The sequence below is a fragment of the Pleurodeles waltl genome, chromosome 7, assembly GCF_031143425.1.
Source record: "Pleurodeles waltl isolate 20211129_DDA chromosome 7, aPleWal1.hap1.20221129, whole genome shotgun sequence".
NCBI lineage: Eukaryota > Metazoa > Chordata > Amphibia > Caudata > Salamandridae > Pleurodeles > Pleurodeles waltl.
This window is the reverse complement of record NC_090446.1, coordinates 463,879,660-463,898,343: the sequence shown is the minus strand read 5'-3', so window position 1 is coordinate 463,898,343 and position 18,684 is coordinate 463,879,660. Positions and strand designations below refer to the sequence as shown.

Below are 18,684 nucleotides of genomic sequence, written 5' to 3'. Positions count from 1 at the left end.
GGCTGCCAAAGAGGGTCCTCCAACCACCACCACAGTGCAGCCATCAGACAGTGCAGGGGCTGCCCAGGAGGCTCCTCCACCCACCACTCCAGTACCAGTGGGCAAGTCACCCACTTGAGAGACTGTGGCCATGCACTCCCTAGGACAAAGCAATAGGCATGTTGCCCCCTCCAGACCCAGTGTGCAAGTCGCCCAGTTGAGAGACTGTGGTCTTGCACTCCCCAGGACAAAGCAATGGGCATGTTGCCCCCTCCAGTATCAGTAGGTAAGTCATCCACTTGAGAGACTGTGGCCTTGCACTCCCCAGCAGGAGAAAGCAATGGGCATGTTTCCCCCTCCAGAACCAGCGGGCAAATCACCCACTCGAGAGACTGTGGCCTTCTACTCCCCAGGTCAAAGCAATGGGCATTTTGCCCCTTCCAGAACCAGTGGGGACGTTCCCATATTCAGGTGAGGTGCCCCCCCATCTCCCTGATGTGCCTTCCCACTTGTAAAATGATGCCCCTGCAGTATTCTCTCCGGCTCTGTCAGGAGACAGGTTGGGCCTTGGACTGGGCCCTGTGGCCTTGTGTGCCCTCATGACACTGGACTGGGCATTGGCCCCTTATGGACATTTGTATATATTTGGTTTGTGTGGTGGATTTTGCTATGCTAATACATTGTCATTACTCTAGCATTATGGTCCGCGTTTTATTATGCTGTGTGTCGTGTGCCATTGGTTTACATGTGCAGCTGATTGTGTGTATGGTGTGTGTGTTGGGTGTGTGTTGTGCGTGCGTGTGTGTCACTCTCGCTTTCCTCCCTCCCTCCTTTGTGCGCTATGCGGCTGTACTCACCATCGTCATCTCCCCCGGTTTTGATGTTCCAGGTGGAGCATGACGTAGAAGATTATTGGGAAGACTTGCAGTTCGGGGTCCATGGCAGCATGGTTTTTCCCTGTGTCTCCAATGGTGAGTCCTTTCACTTCTGAGCTCTGTTTCCGCCAGGCTTTTGTTGGCATTGGTACTGCCCCTTAAAACGTGGCTGTTTCGTGTATCATAATATGGTGGGCAGTACTTTGTGTCCCGCCTGGCTGTTGGCGGCTACTGCCATGGTGACTGTTGTTTCTGCCGTGGCGGTTGGTGTGGTACATTGGCTGTCTATGGGAGTTACCACCACCATGGTCATAATTTGGCGGTACTTACTGCCAGCATGTTGGCGGTATTACATGCACTTTATCACTCACCGCCAGGGTCGTAATGAGGGCCTTAGTCTCAAAATGAAATGGTAAACATACAGAAACAATACCGGTTGACCAAATCTTCTAAAGAATTTCAATTTAATCAAAGCATGGATGGTTATGCACTCTAGAATCACAGTACAAATCAATAGCAATAGAAATAGCATACATTTAGATACAGCAAAGAACCAACATCAACTGTTGTTAATAATTAGCAAACATCTCCTCTGAGTCTCTTAGCTAACCTTCTGATTAGAATAGCATGTTTGGGCTACAATTTAGTCAACATAAATTTGGAAAAACATCTAGCTATGGCTCTATCAAAATTTGAGGTTTGTATCTAGGAACAAAAGACAAATTACATCCAGAACAATCACATTTCATTATACCTTGCCTCAGTATGAATCAGCAAGCTGCGACTGTCTTCGTCAATTGGACATCAGTTCAGTCAGCATCAGCATAAGAATGTACCAATAAAGTTCAAGATAGGGTTCTCTCTAAATCAAAGAATCAAGAAAAGTACACCTCATTGGTGAAGAAGGAAAACGGGAAAATGTCTCTCAAGGAACAGTAGTAATCGGAATGGCACTTCTCAGTAAAAGGCTAAGAAAAAGTGAGCTCTCCTCTCTCTGTGCAGTAAGGGTAATTTAAAATGATCCAGAACACTTTCTACATTGCCATTGGTCATAGAATCGTACGTTTACATTTAGTCCAATTAAAGTAGAACTTCAAATCTAAGATATAGCTAAACTGTCTTTCACATGTCAATGCTTGGCTCCTCTTCTCCTGTTCTCATCATCAGACTTGTCAGGTAACAATTTTGTACCTCTCTGTACTCCATTCAGTGCATCCTTTGTTAGCTCATGGGAACATCGCTTTCCCACACACAAAACTCTACAAAGTATCGATAGCTAATACCGCATATTCTAGCAAGCAGTTGGCATGGTAAAGAAAATCATTCACTAGCATTTGGTCAACACGGTGGAAAAATACAAATCTATTTCTCTACGCCTCCATTTTGTATGATTTATTTAAGCAGTGCAACTCAACATGAGGCTGTGCAACTGGGCCCAAAGCTCCCCCGCTAATTTAAGGCTTACAATTATTAAAGCAAATGCATAATACAAAATCTTTAATATAACATACTATTATATTAATCTAAACATGAGCACAACATTTCACATTAATGGGCAATTAATAAGGACATTTTGTAATTACTGATGGCCACTCAAGTAGGTTGTTCCAAGCCTTGGCTACCAGGTACGAGAAGGAGCGTTCTCCCCTTGACAGATCCCTGGGGTGTCTGCAAGAGGGAGGTAAGCTGATTGGAGGAGTCTGGTCAGTTGATGGAAGGTCAGGCGTTTATTGATGTATGTGTAGAGGTTGGCATGGGTCAGCATCTTCAACTGGCATCTGGGAGCACATGTCGTTTCTTGAGATGGGGTGTGATGTTGGTCCTTGAGTCTTGCCGCTGAGATCAGTATTGTCTGGACTCTATTCAGGACGTGTACTGTGATTCCTACCTAAAGCATTTTTCTGTAATCCTGTCTGTTGGTGGTGAGGGCCTTCGTTGTGGTCCTCCTGGTATTTGCTGGGAGTCACATGAAGATCTTGCGGAAAATGCGAAGGGTGGGGAAGCAGGCAGATGAGACTGCGTCGACTTGCTATCCAGGATGATGGCAAGGTTGCAGGCGTAGTCTGTTGGGACGGAGAAGAGGGGTAGCAGAGACCTGCGGGCCACCATGTGTCAGTCCATGGCAAGGTGTTGTTTTCAAAGGTGAGAACTTCAGTTTTTTCGGTGTTGAGTTTGAGACAATTGCTCTTCATCCAGTCTTCTACATTCATCATGCATCTGAGGAAGTTAGCTTTTGTGGTGGAGGGATCATCGGACAGTGATTACTGTGTGACGGCTTAGGAGACAATGTTGAGTTCATGTGATCTGACGTTGATGGCCACAGGGGTCATGTAGGGGTTGAAAAGGGTCGGGCTGAGGGACAATCTCTGGAGGATTCTCAGTTGAATGGTGGGAGACAGAATCTTTGGGCTTTGGGTTCTGCTGATGAGGTACAAGGTGATCCATCTGAGGACGTTTCCTTGAATCGCGATGTCGTGGAGTCTGTTGATCAGGATGTGGTGGGAGATGGTATTAAACGTGGCAGACAGGCCAAGGTGGATGAAATCTGCTGTTTCCCACAGTCCAGGAGGGCTCTGATGGCATCTGTGGCTTCAATCAGGGGTGTCTCTGTGCTGTGGTTAGCTCGAAATCCAGATTGGGAGGGGTCCAGGAGGTTGTGGTCTTCTAGGTGTTGGGTAGGTAGCTCACCTTTCTCATGGACTTTTTCTGGATAGGGGAGCAGAGGGATGCGCCAGTAGTTCTTCAGTTCGGCTGGGTCGGTGGATGGTTTTTACAGAAGGGGCCTCACTTCAGCTTGTTCCCAGACCGACGGGAAGGAGGCCACAGTGATGGAGGCATTCAGGACCTTCCTGAGCTTGTCACCAATTGTCTTACTTCCAAGGTTAAAGATGTGGTGGGGGCAAGAGGCGATGGGTGCTCCAGAGTGTATGGAGATCATGATGGAGGTGGTGGATGTGGAAGCACTCAGTAAAATGGGGGAAGAGGAAGGAGAAAGCAGTGAAAATGAGGCAGTAAGTAGGAGAAAGCACTAAAAAAACAGGGGGAGAGGTGGAAAAGGCAGAAAAATGAGGCAGAAAACAGAAGAGAGCGATGCAGTAGCAGGGGAGAGCTGGCTTGGGATCTGATTTTCCCCTTGAGGTTATTGCATGATTTTCCCATTGAGGTTATGGAATGTGCTCCAGAAGCTAAAATGAGAGCATATTTTTAGTAAATTCACATTATCTTTCCCAGCCATATGAGAGTTAAGTCTGACATTCTCAGTAAAACATGTACAACAGGAGCATCCTGTCAGCTGATTCACTTGTGTTCTACTACAGACTTCCAGAGTGTTCTAAAGAACAACTAGAGTACTAACAGTAATATTTATGGCAAAAATGTGGCACCACTGAAGACATATTTATTGAATTGGGCTGGTAAAACGAAAAACAGCTAATTCAGCAAGGAACAAAACGAGGGGTTTCACCTTGTCCTAGAAACTATGATTAGTGCTCTAGAAAGAAAAATTAGGACACGTTTTAACTGAGTTCTAAAATATCTTCATGTTGTACTTCCAACAGGAGCAGCCTGTCAGCTGATTTGCTTGTGTTCTACTGCAGCCTCCCAGAGTGTTCTAAAGAACAATTAGAACGCTAACAGTCTTACTTAGACAAAAGTGTAGCACACCTGAAGCCATTTTGATTGAATCAAACTGATAAAAGTAAAACATTTAATTTAGAAAGGAACAAAATGAGGGGTTTCATTTTGTCATAGAAATTATGGTTAGTGCTGTAGAAAGAAACATTAGGACATGTTTTAAGTGAGTTCTCAAATATCTTCCTCTTCTATTTCTAATACAATAAACTTTATTTCGGCATCCAGTGCCATAAAAGCCACATAGCACCACAATAAATAATAGATTCATAAAAATGTACTTTAAAATATATAAAAGCAATAAACAAAAGAGCATTACAGTCAAAATGCAATTCCAACTTATAGTCTGGGACTACAAAGTGCAAGTAGGACTACTGAGGGACTTTGGAGCTAAACAGTCTTGGCCAGCTTCCTTCTAATACGCCACATTCTTCTGAGAACTACGATGGCAATGGGCAGGCTTGGGTCTGATTTCAGAATCCTCATAGCTGTGACATGGTCTTGAGTCCCCAGCCCTTTGCAGATTTAGACAAGCTGTTTCCTGTGTAGGGAAGTATAAAGTGGACTTACAAAGAAGGCATGGGCAATAGACTGACTCCTGGAACAGGTTGCAGCAGGCACATAACAAATTAGTAGAGGTCCTATTCTGCCAACTATTAGTAAAAGTTTTGAGTGGGAGGGAGCCAAATCTAAATTGCATATAGAGCTTCCTGTCAGTTGGGTCTAGAATGCTATCCAAATGGGCTCTAGCGGCCAGGTAGACTTGAAATCCGGAAACTCGCTAGATAGTCGCCCTATGGAAAGTAAGCGAGAGATAGACTGAGTTACCCACTCCCAATAGCAAGACCTTACTCTTTCTTTAGTGGGTGGTGACCCTGTTAATGAGCCATTCCACGTGATGCCCATCCCAATGGCAATCAATGATGACTTAACTGAGTTGATCCACTTGATCTTGTTGGAAGTATCAAGCAGACAAACTTTCCTGAGCGCAATGGCATAGGAAGACAGTTCAGGAGTAGCCATGATTCTCTTCCAAAACAACAACGGTTTAAGACCAACTATGGTAGCTAATGGTTTACGGACCAAATCCAAATGCAAGGAGAGGAGTGGAGTACTCGGGAGCAGAGAGGTGAGCATTCTCATGAACATGTTTTCTGTGTGGGTGAGCTCCTTTACTTCCTCGAAGCCCTGGAGTTCAGCCCCGTAGAGTGCTGCACTGACCGACTTTGTGTTGTAAATCTGGAGAGTGGCAGCTATTGGTTGTGTAGTGGATGCATCGTGCTCCCATAGAAGGATGCCCATCAAGTGGCAAAATGTTTATGATATGGAATTAATGTGGGTTTTCAAGGACATTGAGTCCGATAGTTTGATCCCTAAATATTCAAAGGTGTTAACTCATTCTAATTTAGACCTGCCCAGTGAAAGGTTCACCCTGTATGATCTGTGTGGGTTAATGACCATGAACTTAGTTTTGGAAGTGTTTATTTCTGAACCTCTCTTTCAGCAGAAGCCATCAAATTGGTTCAGCAAAGATTGGATACCCGTCAGGGTTTGGGATACTAACAAGGTGTTATCAGCAAACAAGAGTGTCGTGATCTTTTCATTGCCTAGGGCTGGTGCATCAGAGGGCTGTGAGGTGACATGTTGGACGACCTGGTTCAGATATAGGGAAAGGAGAGTTGGAGCTAGTACACAAAATTGCTGGTCGCCCCTGGCTACACTAGTTGGATCGGTGAGGTCACCTTGGTTCCCCCGACGTACTCTTGCAAAGTTGGCTTAGTGTAATCGAATGATTATGGTCAGGAATCCTGGGGACATTCCCATCTCGTTGAGAACCTTCCAGAGTTTGCCTCTGGGGACCAGATTTAATGCAGATTTAAGGTCTATGAAAGCTACATAGATACTCCCCTTCCCTATCGCTACAACCTTCCAATACAGAACCAGAAACCGAAACACCTGATCTATAGTACTGGTTTTATACCTAAAGCTGGCCTGGAATGGTGACAAGATGTTGTTCCCAGAAATCCAGTAGTAGATTTTGGATATAAAGCACAACAGAATGCCTTTCGTATAGTTGGCAGGTAGAAACCTATCACCTTTCTTATAGATAGGTATTACCTTGGCACCCCTCCAAGACTCGGGAAGGGAGGCTCCCCTGGCAATTGCATTGGATAAAAGAAGGACGTATTGAGCCCATTTGTCAATGTTATAGAGAAAAAGGTCACCGGGAATGCCGTCAGGGCCAGCAGCTTTCAGACGTACTATGTTGTTTATTGCATCACAAATATCTCTCAGGTTAAGCAAACCCTCCCAGTGGTTAGTACTCAGCTGAGGGGGGAGTAAAAGAACAGGTTGGTTGGGAACTGAATTTCAGCATTGTAAAGGGAGTTAAAATCTTGAGACCAGTCTGAGGGCTTGAAGTTATTGCCAATTGCAGGAACTTCCCTTTGGTTTCTTTTGCTTACCATAAGCCAGAAGGATTTGGAGTTCCTCCATTCATAAGCGACCTTCATAAGCCTCCATCTTTCCTCCTCCCAATGCTTCCTGTTTTTGGACTGCATCTGCTTGTACTGGTACCGCAGGCTCCTAACACGGGCAACATCTTTTTGCTTGATTGCACTAATTAGGTTTGCTCGGGCCAACCGACAGTCTCGGTTAAACCAGTTGTCTCCCTTGTGGGGCAGAGGACTACGTGTGGTGTAGGCAGCTGACATAGTTAGTAGCTGTTCTAATCTTTTATAAAAACCCAGTGTGTACATCTAATAGATGGGAGCACTTCTCTTTTCCTCTTCCATTGTAGATATCAGTGCTATACAGTGTGTCAGATCCTGGTGCTGGAAAAGAGAATGTTGTCTTGCAGGATGACCTTTCTCCATCTTAAACGCCGTCTGTTGTTCTCGGCCTGGACCACTTTAGTTACTTTAACAGTGGTTGGGCAGTAGGCCCCCTACCCCATGGGGCTGTAGGATAAGGCAAAGAGGATTGTGGTCACTGTCCATTTGGTTCCAAACTACCATGTCATCTACCAGATGCCAATGTCTGAGGTCCATCAGGATGTAGTTGATGCAACTCTTCCCCTGTGTGCCAATGAAAGTATGGGCAGCATTCCTATCAGACTTGGATCTCCCATTGACTGCCCTCTGGCCTAGGCCAAGGGACCAGGCATTTAGTTGCACAGCAGCCTAATGCCACTTCTTTATAGGGGGGGCTCAAGCCTGGGTAAGTGCCAAAGGTTATCTTCTTCTAAGAAATCGCCCATATTGTCCAGGCTGAGGGTTTCAAAGGTAGCGTTGAAATCCCCTACTGCAATAAGGGCGTGATTGGATGGTATCTCACCCATGAGGATCTCGAGAGACTGCAGGGTGGCGTATTAGTTGTGCCCCCTTGTCCCCCTAGCGTAGATGTTGAATATGTCAGTGACTGGTCCCAGGTAGGTAGCCATTTCACCACTCACTTTAGTGCGATTTTCAACCATATTAGGAGGCCCCCCCATTACTAGAAATGGCGGGAATGTGGTAAGTTGCATAACCATGTTTGTAGGCAGGTTCGACTAGCCAGGTTTCCTGGAAGCTGCATATATCATATTGGTCAGTGAGAGTATTCCTGTGTGGCAATAGAAGTTTAGATTTAAGACCTGCCACATTCCAGGAGACGATGTTTGCTTTCCGGCAAGTAGTCATAGAGTTAAGTGAGGAGGGAGGATTTGCCTGGGAATCTACAGAGCACGTAGAAAGTCTATAGGCTTCCTTGGTGACTAGTGCAACAGCATTAGGTGGTACAATAGGGGCCTTCCTGCCTCTCTGATCGGGCATATCCGCTAAGTAGCTGGTAGTGCAGAGACAGTTGTTAGAGCTTGCGCAGTTATTGGAGCTATCAAGGGAGACCTGTGCCTCAGCCTCAATGGGTCGATCTAACTTGGAAGAGACAGTGCCATCATCTACAACAGCGTGGGAGGGGGGTGCGCAAAAAGGAAGGGATTGTTCGAGTTTAAATTTCATAGTAGACCCATCCGGAGGATTGGTTCTTTGGTCTAGTGCCACTATGTCATAAGCTAACTGCCCATTTTCTAGAAGACGTTTAATGCAGTCGGACAGAGAGCTTGGGGACCTATGCCGACTGGCCCTGAGAATATCTTTCCTAATTACTGAGAGACATCCCCTACTATGTCGAATCCAGTGGGTGACTTTGCTAATCAAGGAGCCTTCCCCTTCCGCCCTTCACCTGGGAGTTGAGTTTAGGTACATTGGTCATTAAATTTTTCTGAGGGGAGGAGATGCTGGTTCTGGCAACGTGTGTTCTACTAAAGTGAGGACCCTCCCCTAATGTAGGGGGTAAAAGGTTGAGACGTTTCCTCTGAGGGTAAATGGAAGTGGATTCATTTGACACACCTGCAGGTGCTCGGGATCCCATGATGCGGGCTCTGGCTGGTGTGTCCTGGGGGTAGTTTCCACGTGTAACAAGCCTGTGTAGCATCCAAGGTGTTTTACATGGGGGGGCATAGTGAGAGCTTTGGGTGCCTGAACGGGAGTGTTGGTTAAGACTGGGAATGGGTGTGTGAGGGTCTGAGTGGGTCTGTGAGTGGGTGCAACAGTGTCTGAATGGGTCTGTGACTGGGTGCATGACAGTCTGAGTCAATTTGTGAGTAGGTGCATGAGGTAATCAACGGGTCTGTGAGTGGGTGAATGAGGTCTGTGTGGGTCTGTGAGTGGGTGTGTCAGTGTCTGAGTGGGTCTGTGAGTGGATGTGTCACTGAGGGGGTTAGTGAGTGGGTGTGTCAGTATCTGAGTGGGTCTGTGAGTGGGTGCATGAGTTTCTTAGTGGGTTTGAGACTGGGAGTGTGAGGGTCTGAGTGGGTCGGTGAGTGGGTGCCTCAGTACTTGAGTGGGTCTGTGAGTGGGTGTGTGAGGCTCAGATTAGGCTGGGAGTGGGTCTATGAGTGTCTTAGTGTGTCTGTGAGTGGATGTGTCTGAGTGGGTCTGTGAGTGAGTGCATCAGTGGTTGAATGGATCTGTGAGTGGTGTCAGTGTCTGTGGGTCTGTGAGTGGGTGCATAAAGAATTGAGTCGGTCAGTGAGTGGGTGTGTCAGTGTCTGAGTGGGTCTGTGAGTGGATGTGTCACTGAGGGGGTCAGTGAGTGGGTGTATCAGTATCTGAGTGGGTTTGTGAGTGGGAGCGTGAGTTTCTTAGTGGATCTGTGACTGGGAGTGTGAGGGTCTGAGTGGGTCAGTGAGTGGGTGCCCCAGTACTTGAGTGGGTCTGTGAGTGGGTGCATAAGGCTCAGAGTGGGCTGGGAGTGGGTGTATGAGTGTCTCAGTGTGTCTGTGAGTGGATGTGTGAGGGTTTCAGTGGGTCTGTGAGTGGGTGTGTGCTGCTCTGAGTGGTCTGTGAGTGGGTGTATGAGTGCCTTAGTGGGTCTGTGTGTGGGTGCATGAGGGTCTGAATGGGTCCAAGTGGGCGCATGAGTCTCTGAGTGCATGTATAAGTGAATGAATTAGTGTATGAATGAATTAGTGGTTTATCTTCCAATTTTGTTCATGTTCTAGAATATTTGCAAATTATACATGAAAATCATGAATTTTCACAAATATCACGCATGGTGATGCAAAATTATTTTGCACCCATAATTTTCCCCTAAAACACACCTATATCACACCCCTCGGGTCCTGGTACCTCCGCACTGACCCCATATGCCACTTTCAGTTAGGATTTTCACCCCTGGGGGCCATAATAAAATGGTGTCCACAACTTTCTAGTCAGGTTGCAGTCAGGCAATTACAGTGTTTATTTTCACAAGCGCATTCATTAACATTTGTGAATATTCGCAAATTATTTGCAATCACAGATACACAAATTTGGATTTCCTTTAATATCTCAAAAACTACTGAAGGAATTTTCACCAAATAAGCGAAAGCGTAATCTGTGTACCCAAAGCTTGCTGTCTGCCAAATTTGGTGTAATTCTGTCCAGTGGTTAGGGCTAGAGTCGAGTCTAAATGTCTGCCCCGCTTGACAGATCACCCTGAAACTTTCTGTGCGCAACAAAAATCACCAGGGCACTTTAAAAAAAAAAAAAAAAATTGAACATTCGTCAAATGGTGCCAAAGATATAGGCAAGTCAAAATATTTTTTTTTAATGGAAACTAGGTCCTAACTATAACTACCTACTGGCAATATATACATGTATGTGTGTTTGTGTGTCAATGCATACATATCTTATATGTATATATGCACACAAACGTAATTGTGACTGGTTTATGTACACATTATTAAGAAAGTTTCAATTACTTAGTACAGCATTAAAGAGTCCAGGCTGCTACCCTTTTCTCTCGATTCCTTTAGGTCACACTGGGTTAGGACTTTTGTAGCTCCCACTAGGGACAGGACACAACGCCCATTGTGACAGTATATCAGAATAATATATCGTCTGTAAAACTGTTGGTCCATTTGGGATGGATTTATTTTGTAAAAATTTACTTGAACTGGGTGATATTCTGCCTAGTCTATTCTGTTACCACACCTATGGTTGAACAGGTGAAACTTACAAAATTAGTTTAAATTACTAGAATTTATAAACTAACCTTAATGCCTTTATCTGTGAGTAAACGTTAAAATGTTGCCTATATGTGGGCCAGTATTTCACTTCATGCCTTGTGTGCAGAGGACATTTCCATCTACTTTTTGCCCCCCAGGGCACTTTAGTATTACAGAAAAGGCTGCAGACCCTTATACGGCCACTTCAGTAATATGGATCTTGCCAGTGTATGTTTGCTGGTGTTACCCCAAATGGTCTAGTGTTACCCCAAATAACCTACTGTCATTAGCATGGGGGCATAGCCCCATGCAAACGAGGGAATGCTTTGCCTTTTCTCCCTTGCCATATTACAGACATGGACGGAAAGGAAAAAAAAAAGCTATTCAGAGACCCAAAATGTAAAGAAGCTGTCCACAGTCCAACTGATTGTGTGCAACCCCCTTATCTAATCACCACATTATTTTGCATCATCAGCCAGTGAAGAAGTAAGAACAGGTCTACAAACATTTGTGGAGATTCATCAAAAAGTGAGAAGGTTACTAGCTAGCAAAAAAATCTAAGTAATTTCCATCTCTCATAATTTTAACTGTAACCATTACCCAATATGCAAATAAGCTGTCCAGAGGCCCAGTGAATGTGTGCAACATATGAGGTGGTGCAAAGTCCGTGTGACCATGGCCCCTCCCCCAGAGTTTTGTCCCTTGGAAGTGGGAAAAATTGTCCCATGCTCTCTGCGGCCTCCCATTGCAGGCAGATGCAGATGCTCGCTGCAACTCCGGCAGAGAGATCCCTACCTCACTTGAATGTTGGACCTGGTTTCCGCCTCCAGTGAAAGGCATATTGGTAGCTTCAAACGGCAAGCCTGACTTTCATTAACATACTGTTCACAGTGCAGGTAAGTATATGTGCTGTCCTGATATGTACTCTTTGCCAATGCACAGAGTGGGTGCATCTTTTGTATAGTACATCTCGTCTTGTATCATATATGTGAGTTACAAGCATATGCTATACATTGTAAGTTTCTCATTACATCTTCCACAATCATGGTGCATTTGTGCATGGCGCTTAGTATGTAAAAATGAATCCTTCAATCCCACTCTGAGGTTATACCCATTACAACATGCATCGCTCTCACTACGCTGATGTTGACTTGTACATGTATACAGCTACATTCTTCCTGCTTACACTAGGATCTCAACCTTTCTCTCCGGTATTAAATGTACGAACTGTTGGGTTACTTTGTCTTTTTTAGAGAAATACTCTGTGATATCCAATTATGTAATATGCCTGGGCTTGCTTCATGTGCAAAATGTCTGCATCACACATTGTATTTGCTCGTTCATGGAAGTCGTTGATGGTGACGTTGGTGATGTCATATGTGATCTAATCATTGCTGTCATCAATGATGCCATTTGAGATGCCCTCGGGGATGTTATAACTGATCTGGAGCCTCATATGATTTATCATTCTAGTGAAACTGGACAAGAGGGCATTTGGTAGTGAAAGCAGATCTTGCTAATAAAAGAAAAGAATGTTAGTTTTCATAAAAATATTTTAGTGGGACTAAACCATGTAACCTAAATGTTGCTCTAAGATCCTGTAGCAACATTAACACACTAACCTATTTAGTAGTTTGTTGCTTTCCTTTCACAGGAATAGAGCTCCTGGTCAACGCCGAATCTCCCCGGGTTATTAAGACCCATCTGCCCGTCAAGCTGCTTCCTAAAACCATCTGGAAGAACAACTGCAAGGTATCAAGCCCCGGGGTAATTGAGATGTGTGGGGATTGTAATGTGAGAAGGTAACCTCTAGGGGTAACGTGGGAGATTGCCATAAGGATAGCAAGCCTCGACAGCTGGAAGGACGTTGAGTAGGGCCTTCCTCCTGAAAGTCCGCTGATGTGTCTTAGCACCTCCTTGAAGTGTCAGGGAGAACAGTTTGCAGTAACGTTACGCACCTCTTCCTCTCCTGCTTCCTGCAGATTATCTATGTTGCACGAAATGCAAAGGACGTGGCAGTCTCCTATTACTACTTCTATAAGATGGCTTTGGTGCATCCTGATCCTGGGAGCTGGGACGAGTTTCTGGAAAAATACATCACAGGAGAAGGTAAGTCTCTGTAGCCTCCTGATGGGGCTTATTATGGCTAAAACACTGATAGAAAACCGAAGTGACCGGTTACAATTTTTGCAGCCGAACTCACATAAAGGCCTTTGGACAGTGAGAGGTAGAATATGCCTCCATTCTCGGGCTAGAGGTGCCCTCCTGCTCATTTCTAATTGTCTTGCCCTGTTTGCCCCAGTGGCATCAATCTCTTTGCTGCCACTGGAGGAATTACACGCTTTCATTGCTCTAAAAGCAAAGTACCAGTACAGTGTAGGATGCTTCGTGCATTTAAACTAGGTTGTTAAGTGACTTACCGTGGAGGCAGTGTGCTTTTTTGTGTGGCAGGCACAGATGCCTCTGCATTTGTACCCTTGGAAAAGAGATCTTCTGGCCCTCTCAGTGACATCTGTTCAGTTCCCATAACTGGCTACCTTGTGTGTATGTTGTATAAATGGTGTGTATGAGATCATGTATGATGCTTGTTATTTTCTAAAATGTTATTATGCTTGTACTACAATGTTAATATCTGTCCAGCTACTCTCATAATTATAGTAGATACTGGGGAATTTGAACATCTGTAAAAACCATCCTTAAACCTCGTGCATAACCAAAACCCAGTTTAGCACCCTTGTATTCAGGATGTCTGAACTCGGATGTTCAATAAACATTCTTCTTCCTTCTCTCCTCACTGTAGAAGGCCCTGCGGAAATTCATTCAGATATGGGTAGCTTGGAAGTTGGATTTCTAGGTGACACAGCTTGAAATGGTGCATTAGCTTCTCATCAGTGAGCCTCATTTTAAACAGCCACGGTCACTGTGGAAGAGGTTAGTGCTCGTACTGAATTTAAGGTAACTGCAGCAGAGAAACTACTCTGAGACTGTGCCAGGAAGTGCCTCTGTTTCCCATAAAGCAATATTTCCCAACCCAGTAATGTGAATTGTAGATTCTGCAGTCCTAACCCCTACGGATTTGTGTGTGTAATCCCACCACTTTTCTGTTCTCGAGGGCAGGCTTCAGTAATGTCTATCCCATAACTTACACTAAAGATAACAACAAGGTCCAGGGTACCCAGAAGTTATATCAGAAATGTAGCTAGCACCTTATTAAAGATAAGCCCAGAAAGGTGGGAAAAGTGCAAGAAGAAGTGGCTTAACGCATCTGGGACAGACAAGACTGTGAGGACCACCAACATGTACGTACTACAACAATAATACAGATAACAAGATTTTGCCATTGACGATGCTAGAATACAGTACTGGGGGAGCTGGGTTTGTGAGAAAGTGGAGCTGAGCATTTAACTCGGACATCCCTCACGACACATGTAGAAACAATACATCTTAAGGGAGTAACAGTCTATCTCCACTCTCAGAAACCAGGTAACCCTTCAATCAGTCACTTACTGTATCATTATATTTTATCATGTATAGTGCTGCACTAACTCTTAGCTAGTTTCAAGTCAAGCAAAGGGCTCCTCAGAGATTCCCAACCCACTTTCTCAGGCGTAGAGATTTCTAAGTGAGGGGAGCTAGTTGAACCCCAAGCCACTGTGAGAAGATAATCCTTCTTGAATGAAAAAGAAGCTATGTGCATTTGTCCTTGTGTTTTGACTTATAAAGAAGGTTGGTCATGGAATGAGGCGAACAATGTCCCTTATGGGTTTGGAGAGGAAATGAAGTTTGATGTGGGTTCTGTCTCATGACTATTTTTTTGTCAGTTGCCTACGGCTCCTGGTACGAACATGTCAAGGGCTGGTGGGAGAAGAGAAAGGACCACAGCATCCTGTACCTGCTTTATGAAGATATGAAGGAGGTGAGATGACAAAGGAACTAAAACCACAGTGAATAATCCTGCTTTTAAAATGTCACCTTCATGTATCACTGTACTCCTTTGTTGGTGTATGGTATATGTTGTCTGGTGTCTACACCCTTCTCTTTCTATTTCAGGACCCAAAGCGTGAAATCCGGAAAGTCATGCAGTTCATGGAGAAGGAATTGGGAGAAGAGACTTTGGAAAGGATCAATCACCACACAACATTCAAGGAAATGAAGGATAACGTGATGACTAACTATAAGGCCATTCCAAAATGGAGGATGGATCAGAATGCGTCCACTTTCATGAGAAAAGGTAAGTGTCTCTTTTTGACCACCTTATATCCTCATTCAGGGCAGAGAGAATGTATGTCTCGTGCATAGTCATTACTGATTGCTCATGTTTCGAAGTATATTAAAAAAGTAGTGCTTCCTTTGACATGCCAGGTCATGGAGAAATTATTAAAATAAAGACTTCCATGTATGTATGTGAACTTGAAATCAGAAAACAAATATTCCAGAATGTGCTTAAACTTGTCACCTACCTACCTCCATCCATTAGGTCTAAAAAGAAACAGTTTGGATCAGTAGTCTAAATGCATTAAAACAAATATGGGAACTGTGATGGTGCCGTCAGTGGGGGGTGGGGTCAAAGGGTTGGCTAAAAAATATTGTGTAACCTTTTTGTTTTTTCACCATCAGGTAACTACATATAAAATAGCACACAGCTTAAAAAAAAACATAAAAAAATAAATACAAGTGAAGTTAATCAGGAAATTCACTATCGTACATAATGACATTTCTGTTAGTTAATGCACAGCAAAGGTCTGTGTGTCTGTGTAACCAGAGAGTAATGGAATTTAATCCTGGTGAGTGCAGTGGAGAATAGTAACTTGTGTATATTCAGTGGTACCTTGTCCTAGCCTGTGACAGGAAACATTGTGAACATGTAAATATGTTTTAAACTTGCCTTACACTCAGTATAAAAAGGGCTTCTATGAAATGTTCGAAAGGTTTACAATAAAAGATAGTGCTTCCAAAATATAGATTTTAGTAATACCCAGACTGTATGTAGTCTAAATTTGTTTTATAACTGTCCATTAACTGCATACACTTCCCAACTCAGCTGGTAACTCCACTGCAATACCACTCAAAAATATTTTATCTGTGTCATCAGTAAGCTTCAATGGATTGCATCAATGAAAGCCGATATCGGCTTCCAAGCACCCTTCACATTTACAGACTAACCAATTGTGCACATTTACATTTCTTTCAGGCAAGCAGGCACCTTAGCAGGAAGGCCTGTTTAGCTGTCTGCCCCTTCCTCTGTTTCACTGCACTAGAGACTCCCTGTCTTACACTTCATCTGAAGCATTTCAACTGTCAGAATTCACTTAAAGTAGGGGAACTGTTTTTCTTAAATTAAAAAAAGTATGGGCACATGGTGCCTCTCAGATCTCGCGCACTTCGACCTCTGGTTTGAATCCTACCAAGGGCTGTATTCTAATTCCATATTGAAGTGCATTGAGCAGAATAGGTCCCCTGCTTATTGCAAATATTCCATTATGTCTACTCAGTGGAGTGTGACCTTCATCCAAATTCATTGGTTATAGTTGAAGGACTGAGAGGTACACAGACATCCTAAAGTCTACACCTCTGTATGTTTGAAAATGGTAATGGGATCCAGAGAAAGCCTATGTTCCCAACTCTGTTCCACCTTTCCCACAACATGCATTGGCAATGTGGAAGGTAAAATGCGCCTGATTTGTTGCATGTAAACCTCCCATAGTTAAACAAAAAACGGCTATATCTTTCTCTCTACACAGGGGCTACAGGGGACTGGAAGAACCACTTCTCTGTAGCACAGAATGAGAAATTTGATGAAGTCTATGAGAGAAGCATGGCGGGCAGCTTGTTGCGCTTCAGGACTGAGATATGACATTCCGACCCTTTACATGTCATGGTATTGCATTTAAAAATGTATTTGCTGCTCTAGATGTCTATTGAATTTGCATCATTCACTATCCTTGACTGATCAATTTCTCCGACGAGAACCTAGCCTACTATTTTTTACACCATGTTGCTGCAACTAATGTCATTGGAATGGTTCACCCTCTAGCCAACATTCTAGTCACCACCTTTGCCACTGTCTCATCTTGTTATAATCTCTTTTTGAACCATACATCTGACCCAATTTGTAATCTGATGTGAACTTGCAAGTGAGCAATTTTTTTGTCATGAAACTTTCCAACTTTGTTTACCTATAGAAATGTTATGTTGATGGAAATAAAAATGCACAGACCCTTTTCCTCCGCCTACTTTAGGCTGACTGTGACGAGGATAACTCTGATCATCTTTATGCTTCACTCGATCTGTATTGTAATGCATGTCTGTGCCCTCAATTCCCACCTGTTGAGTTGGTCCAGCTAATGCACATTCATTTAGATGAATTTGCATCATTCACTATCCTTGACTGATCAATTTCTCCGACGAGAACCTAGCCTACTATTTTTTACACCATGTTGCTGCAACTAATGTCATTGGAATGGTTTACCCTCTAGCCAACATTCTAGTCACCACCTTTGCCACTGTCTCATCTTGTTATAATCTCTTTTTGAACCATACATCTGACCCAGTTTGTAATCTGATGTGAACTTGCAAGTGAGCAATTTTTTTGTCATGAAACTTTCCAACTTTGTTTACCTATAGAAATGTTATGTTGATGGAAATAAAAATGCACAGACCCTTTTCCTCCGCCTACTTTAGGCTGACTGTGACGAGGATAACTCTGATCATCTTTATGCTTCACTCGATCTGTATTGTAATGCATGTCTGTGCCCTCAATTCCCACCTGTTGAGTTGGTCCAGCTAATGCACATTCATTTAGATGATCCAGGACAGAGCACTCATAAGGAGCACACTTTGGCCCTCATTTCAACCTCGGCGGTCTTTTTGCAAGACCGCCGAGGTATGGCCGTGCTGAAGACTGCCAGTGCAGGCGGTTTTCCGCACAGCGTATTATGACTGCTGGTAGCCCCACTGCCCTTTTTTGGACGGAGAGCCGCCAGCAGCCATACTGGCGGTCGGCGGGGAAGTGGAGGCTGCTCCACCTCCACCGCCACGTCATCATAACACCGCCCACCGAATCACGTTCCATGATTCGGTGTGGCGGTGTTCTGGTGACGGGTAGCTGGCGGCAGAGCAGCCCTCATGGATCCCGTTCCCTCCTGGAGAATCACCAGACCACGTAAGGTGATCGTCCATTAAGGGAGGGGGTAGGGAGGTGTTGTGTGTTGTGTGTGTGCATGTGAGTGTGTAGAGGGGGTGTGTGAGTATGTGTATGCATGCAGGGGGTGTGTTGTGTGTTTGGAAAATGTGTGCATGTCTGTCTGTATGTCTGTGTGTATGTGTGCGTGTATGTCTGTGTGTATGTCTGTTTCAATGTCTGTTTGTATGTGTGCAGGTATGCGTAGTTGTAGTGTATGTGTGCGTGTGTGGGGTGTGTGTCAATATTGTGGGGGTTGGGGGGTCCTGCCACCTTTAGGGGTGGTAGGGGGGTCGTGGGTGTGGGGGGAGGACTCTGGGGAGGGGGTGGGGGTGGGAAAGACTCATATCAGTGCCAGGGAAGGAATTCCCTAGCACTGATAGTGCCTACCACCATGTATTTCGTGACGGTACAGAACCCCACAAAATCTATGGCGGTATGCAGACTCGTGATACCGCCGGCGGTGTAGTGACAGCTGCTGGTCTGGAGAC

The 18,684-nt window shown here is 44.5% G+C and overlaps 1 protein-coding gene across 1 annotated transcript in view; it reads left to right on the top strand.

The window, feature by feature from the left end:
• The window catches only part of LOC138304195 (sulfotransferase 1 family member D1-like), a 392,899-nt gene extending 374,458 nt beyond the window's left edge, over positions 1-18,441 (top strand). The window contains exons 4-8 of the mRNA XM_069244049.1: positions 12,668-12,765; positions 12,996-13,122; positions 14,835-14,929; positions 15,064-15,244; positions 16,755-18,441. Of these exons, the coding sequence (XP_069100150.1) occupies positions 12,668-12,765; positions 12,996-13,122; positions 14,835-14,929; positions 15,064-15,244; positions 16,755-16,867 (614 nt within the window). The 3' untranslated portion in view covers positions 16,868-18,441. The remainder of the gene's footprint in view (positions 1-12,667; positions 12,766-12,995; positions 13,123-14,834; positions 14,930-15,063; positions 15,245-16,754) is intronic.
• Positions 18,442-18,684: the final 243 nt, after the last annotated feature.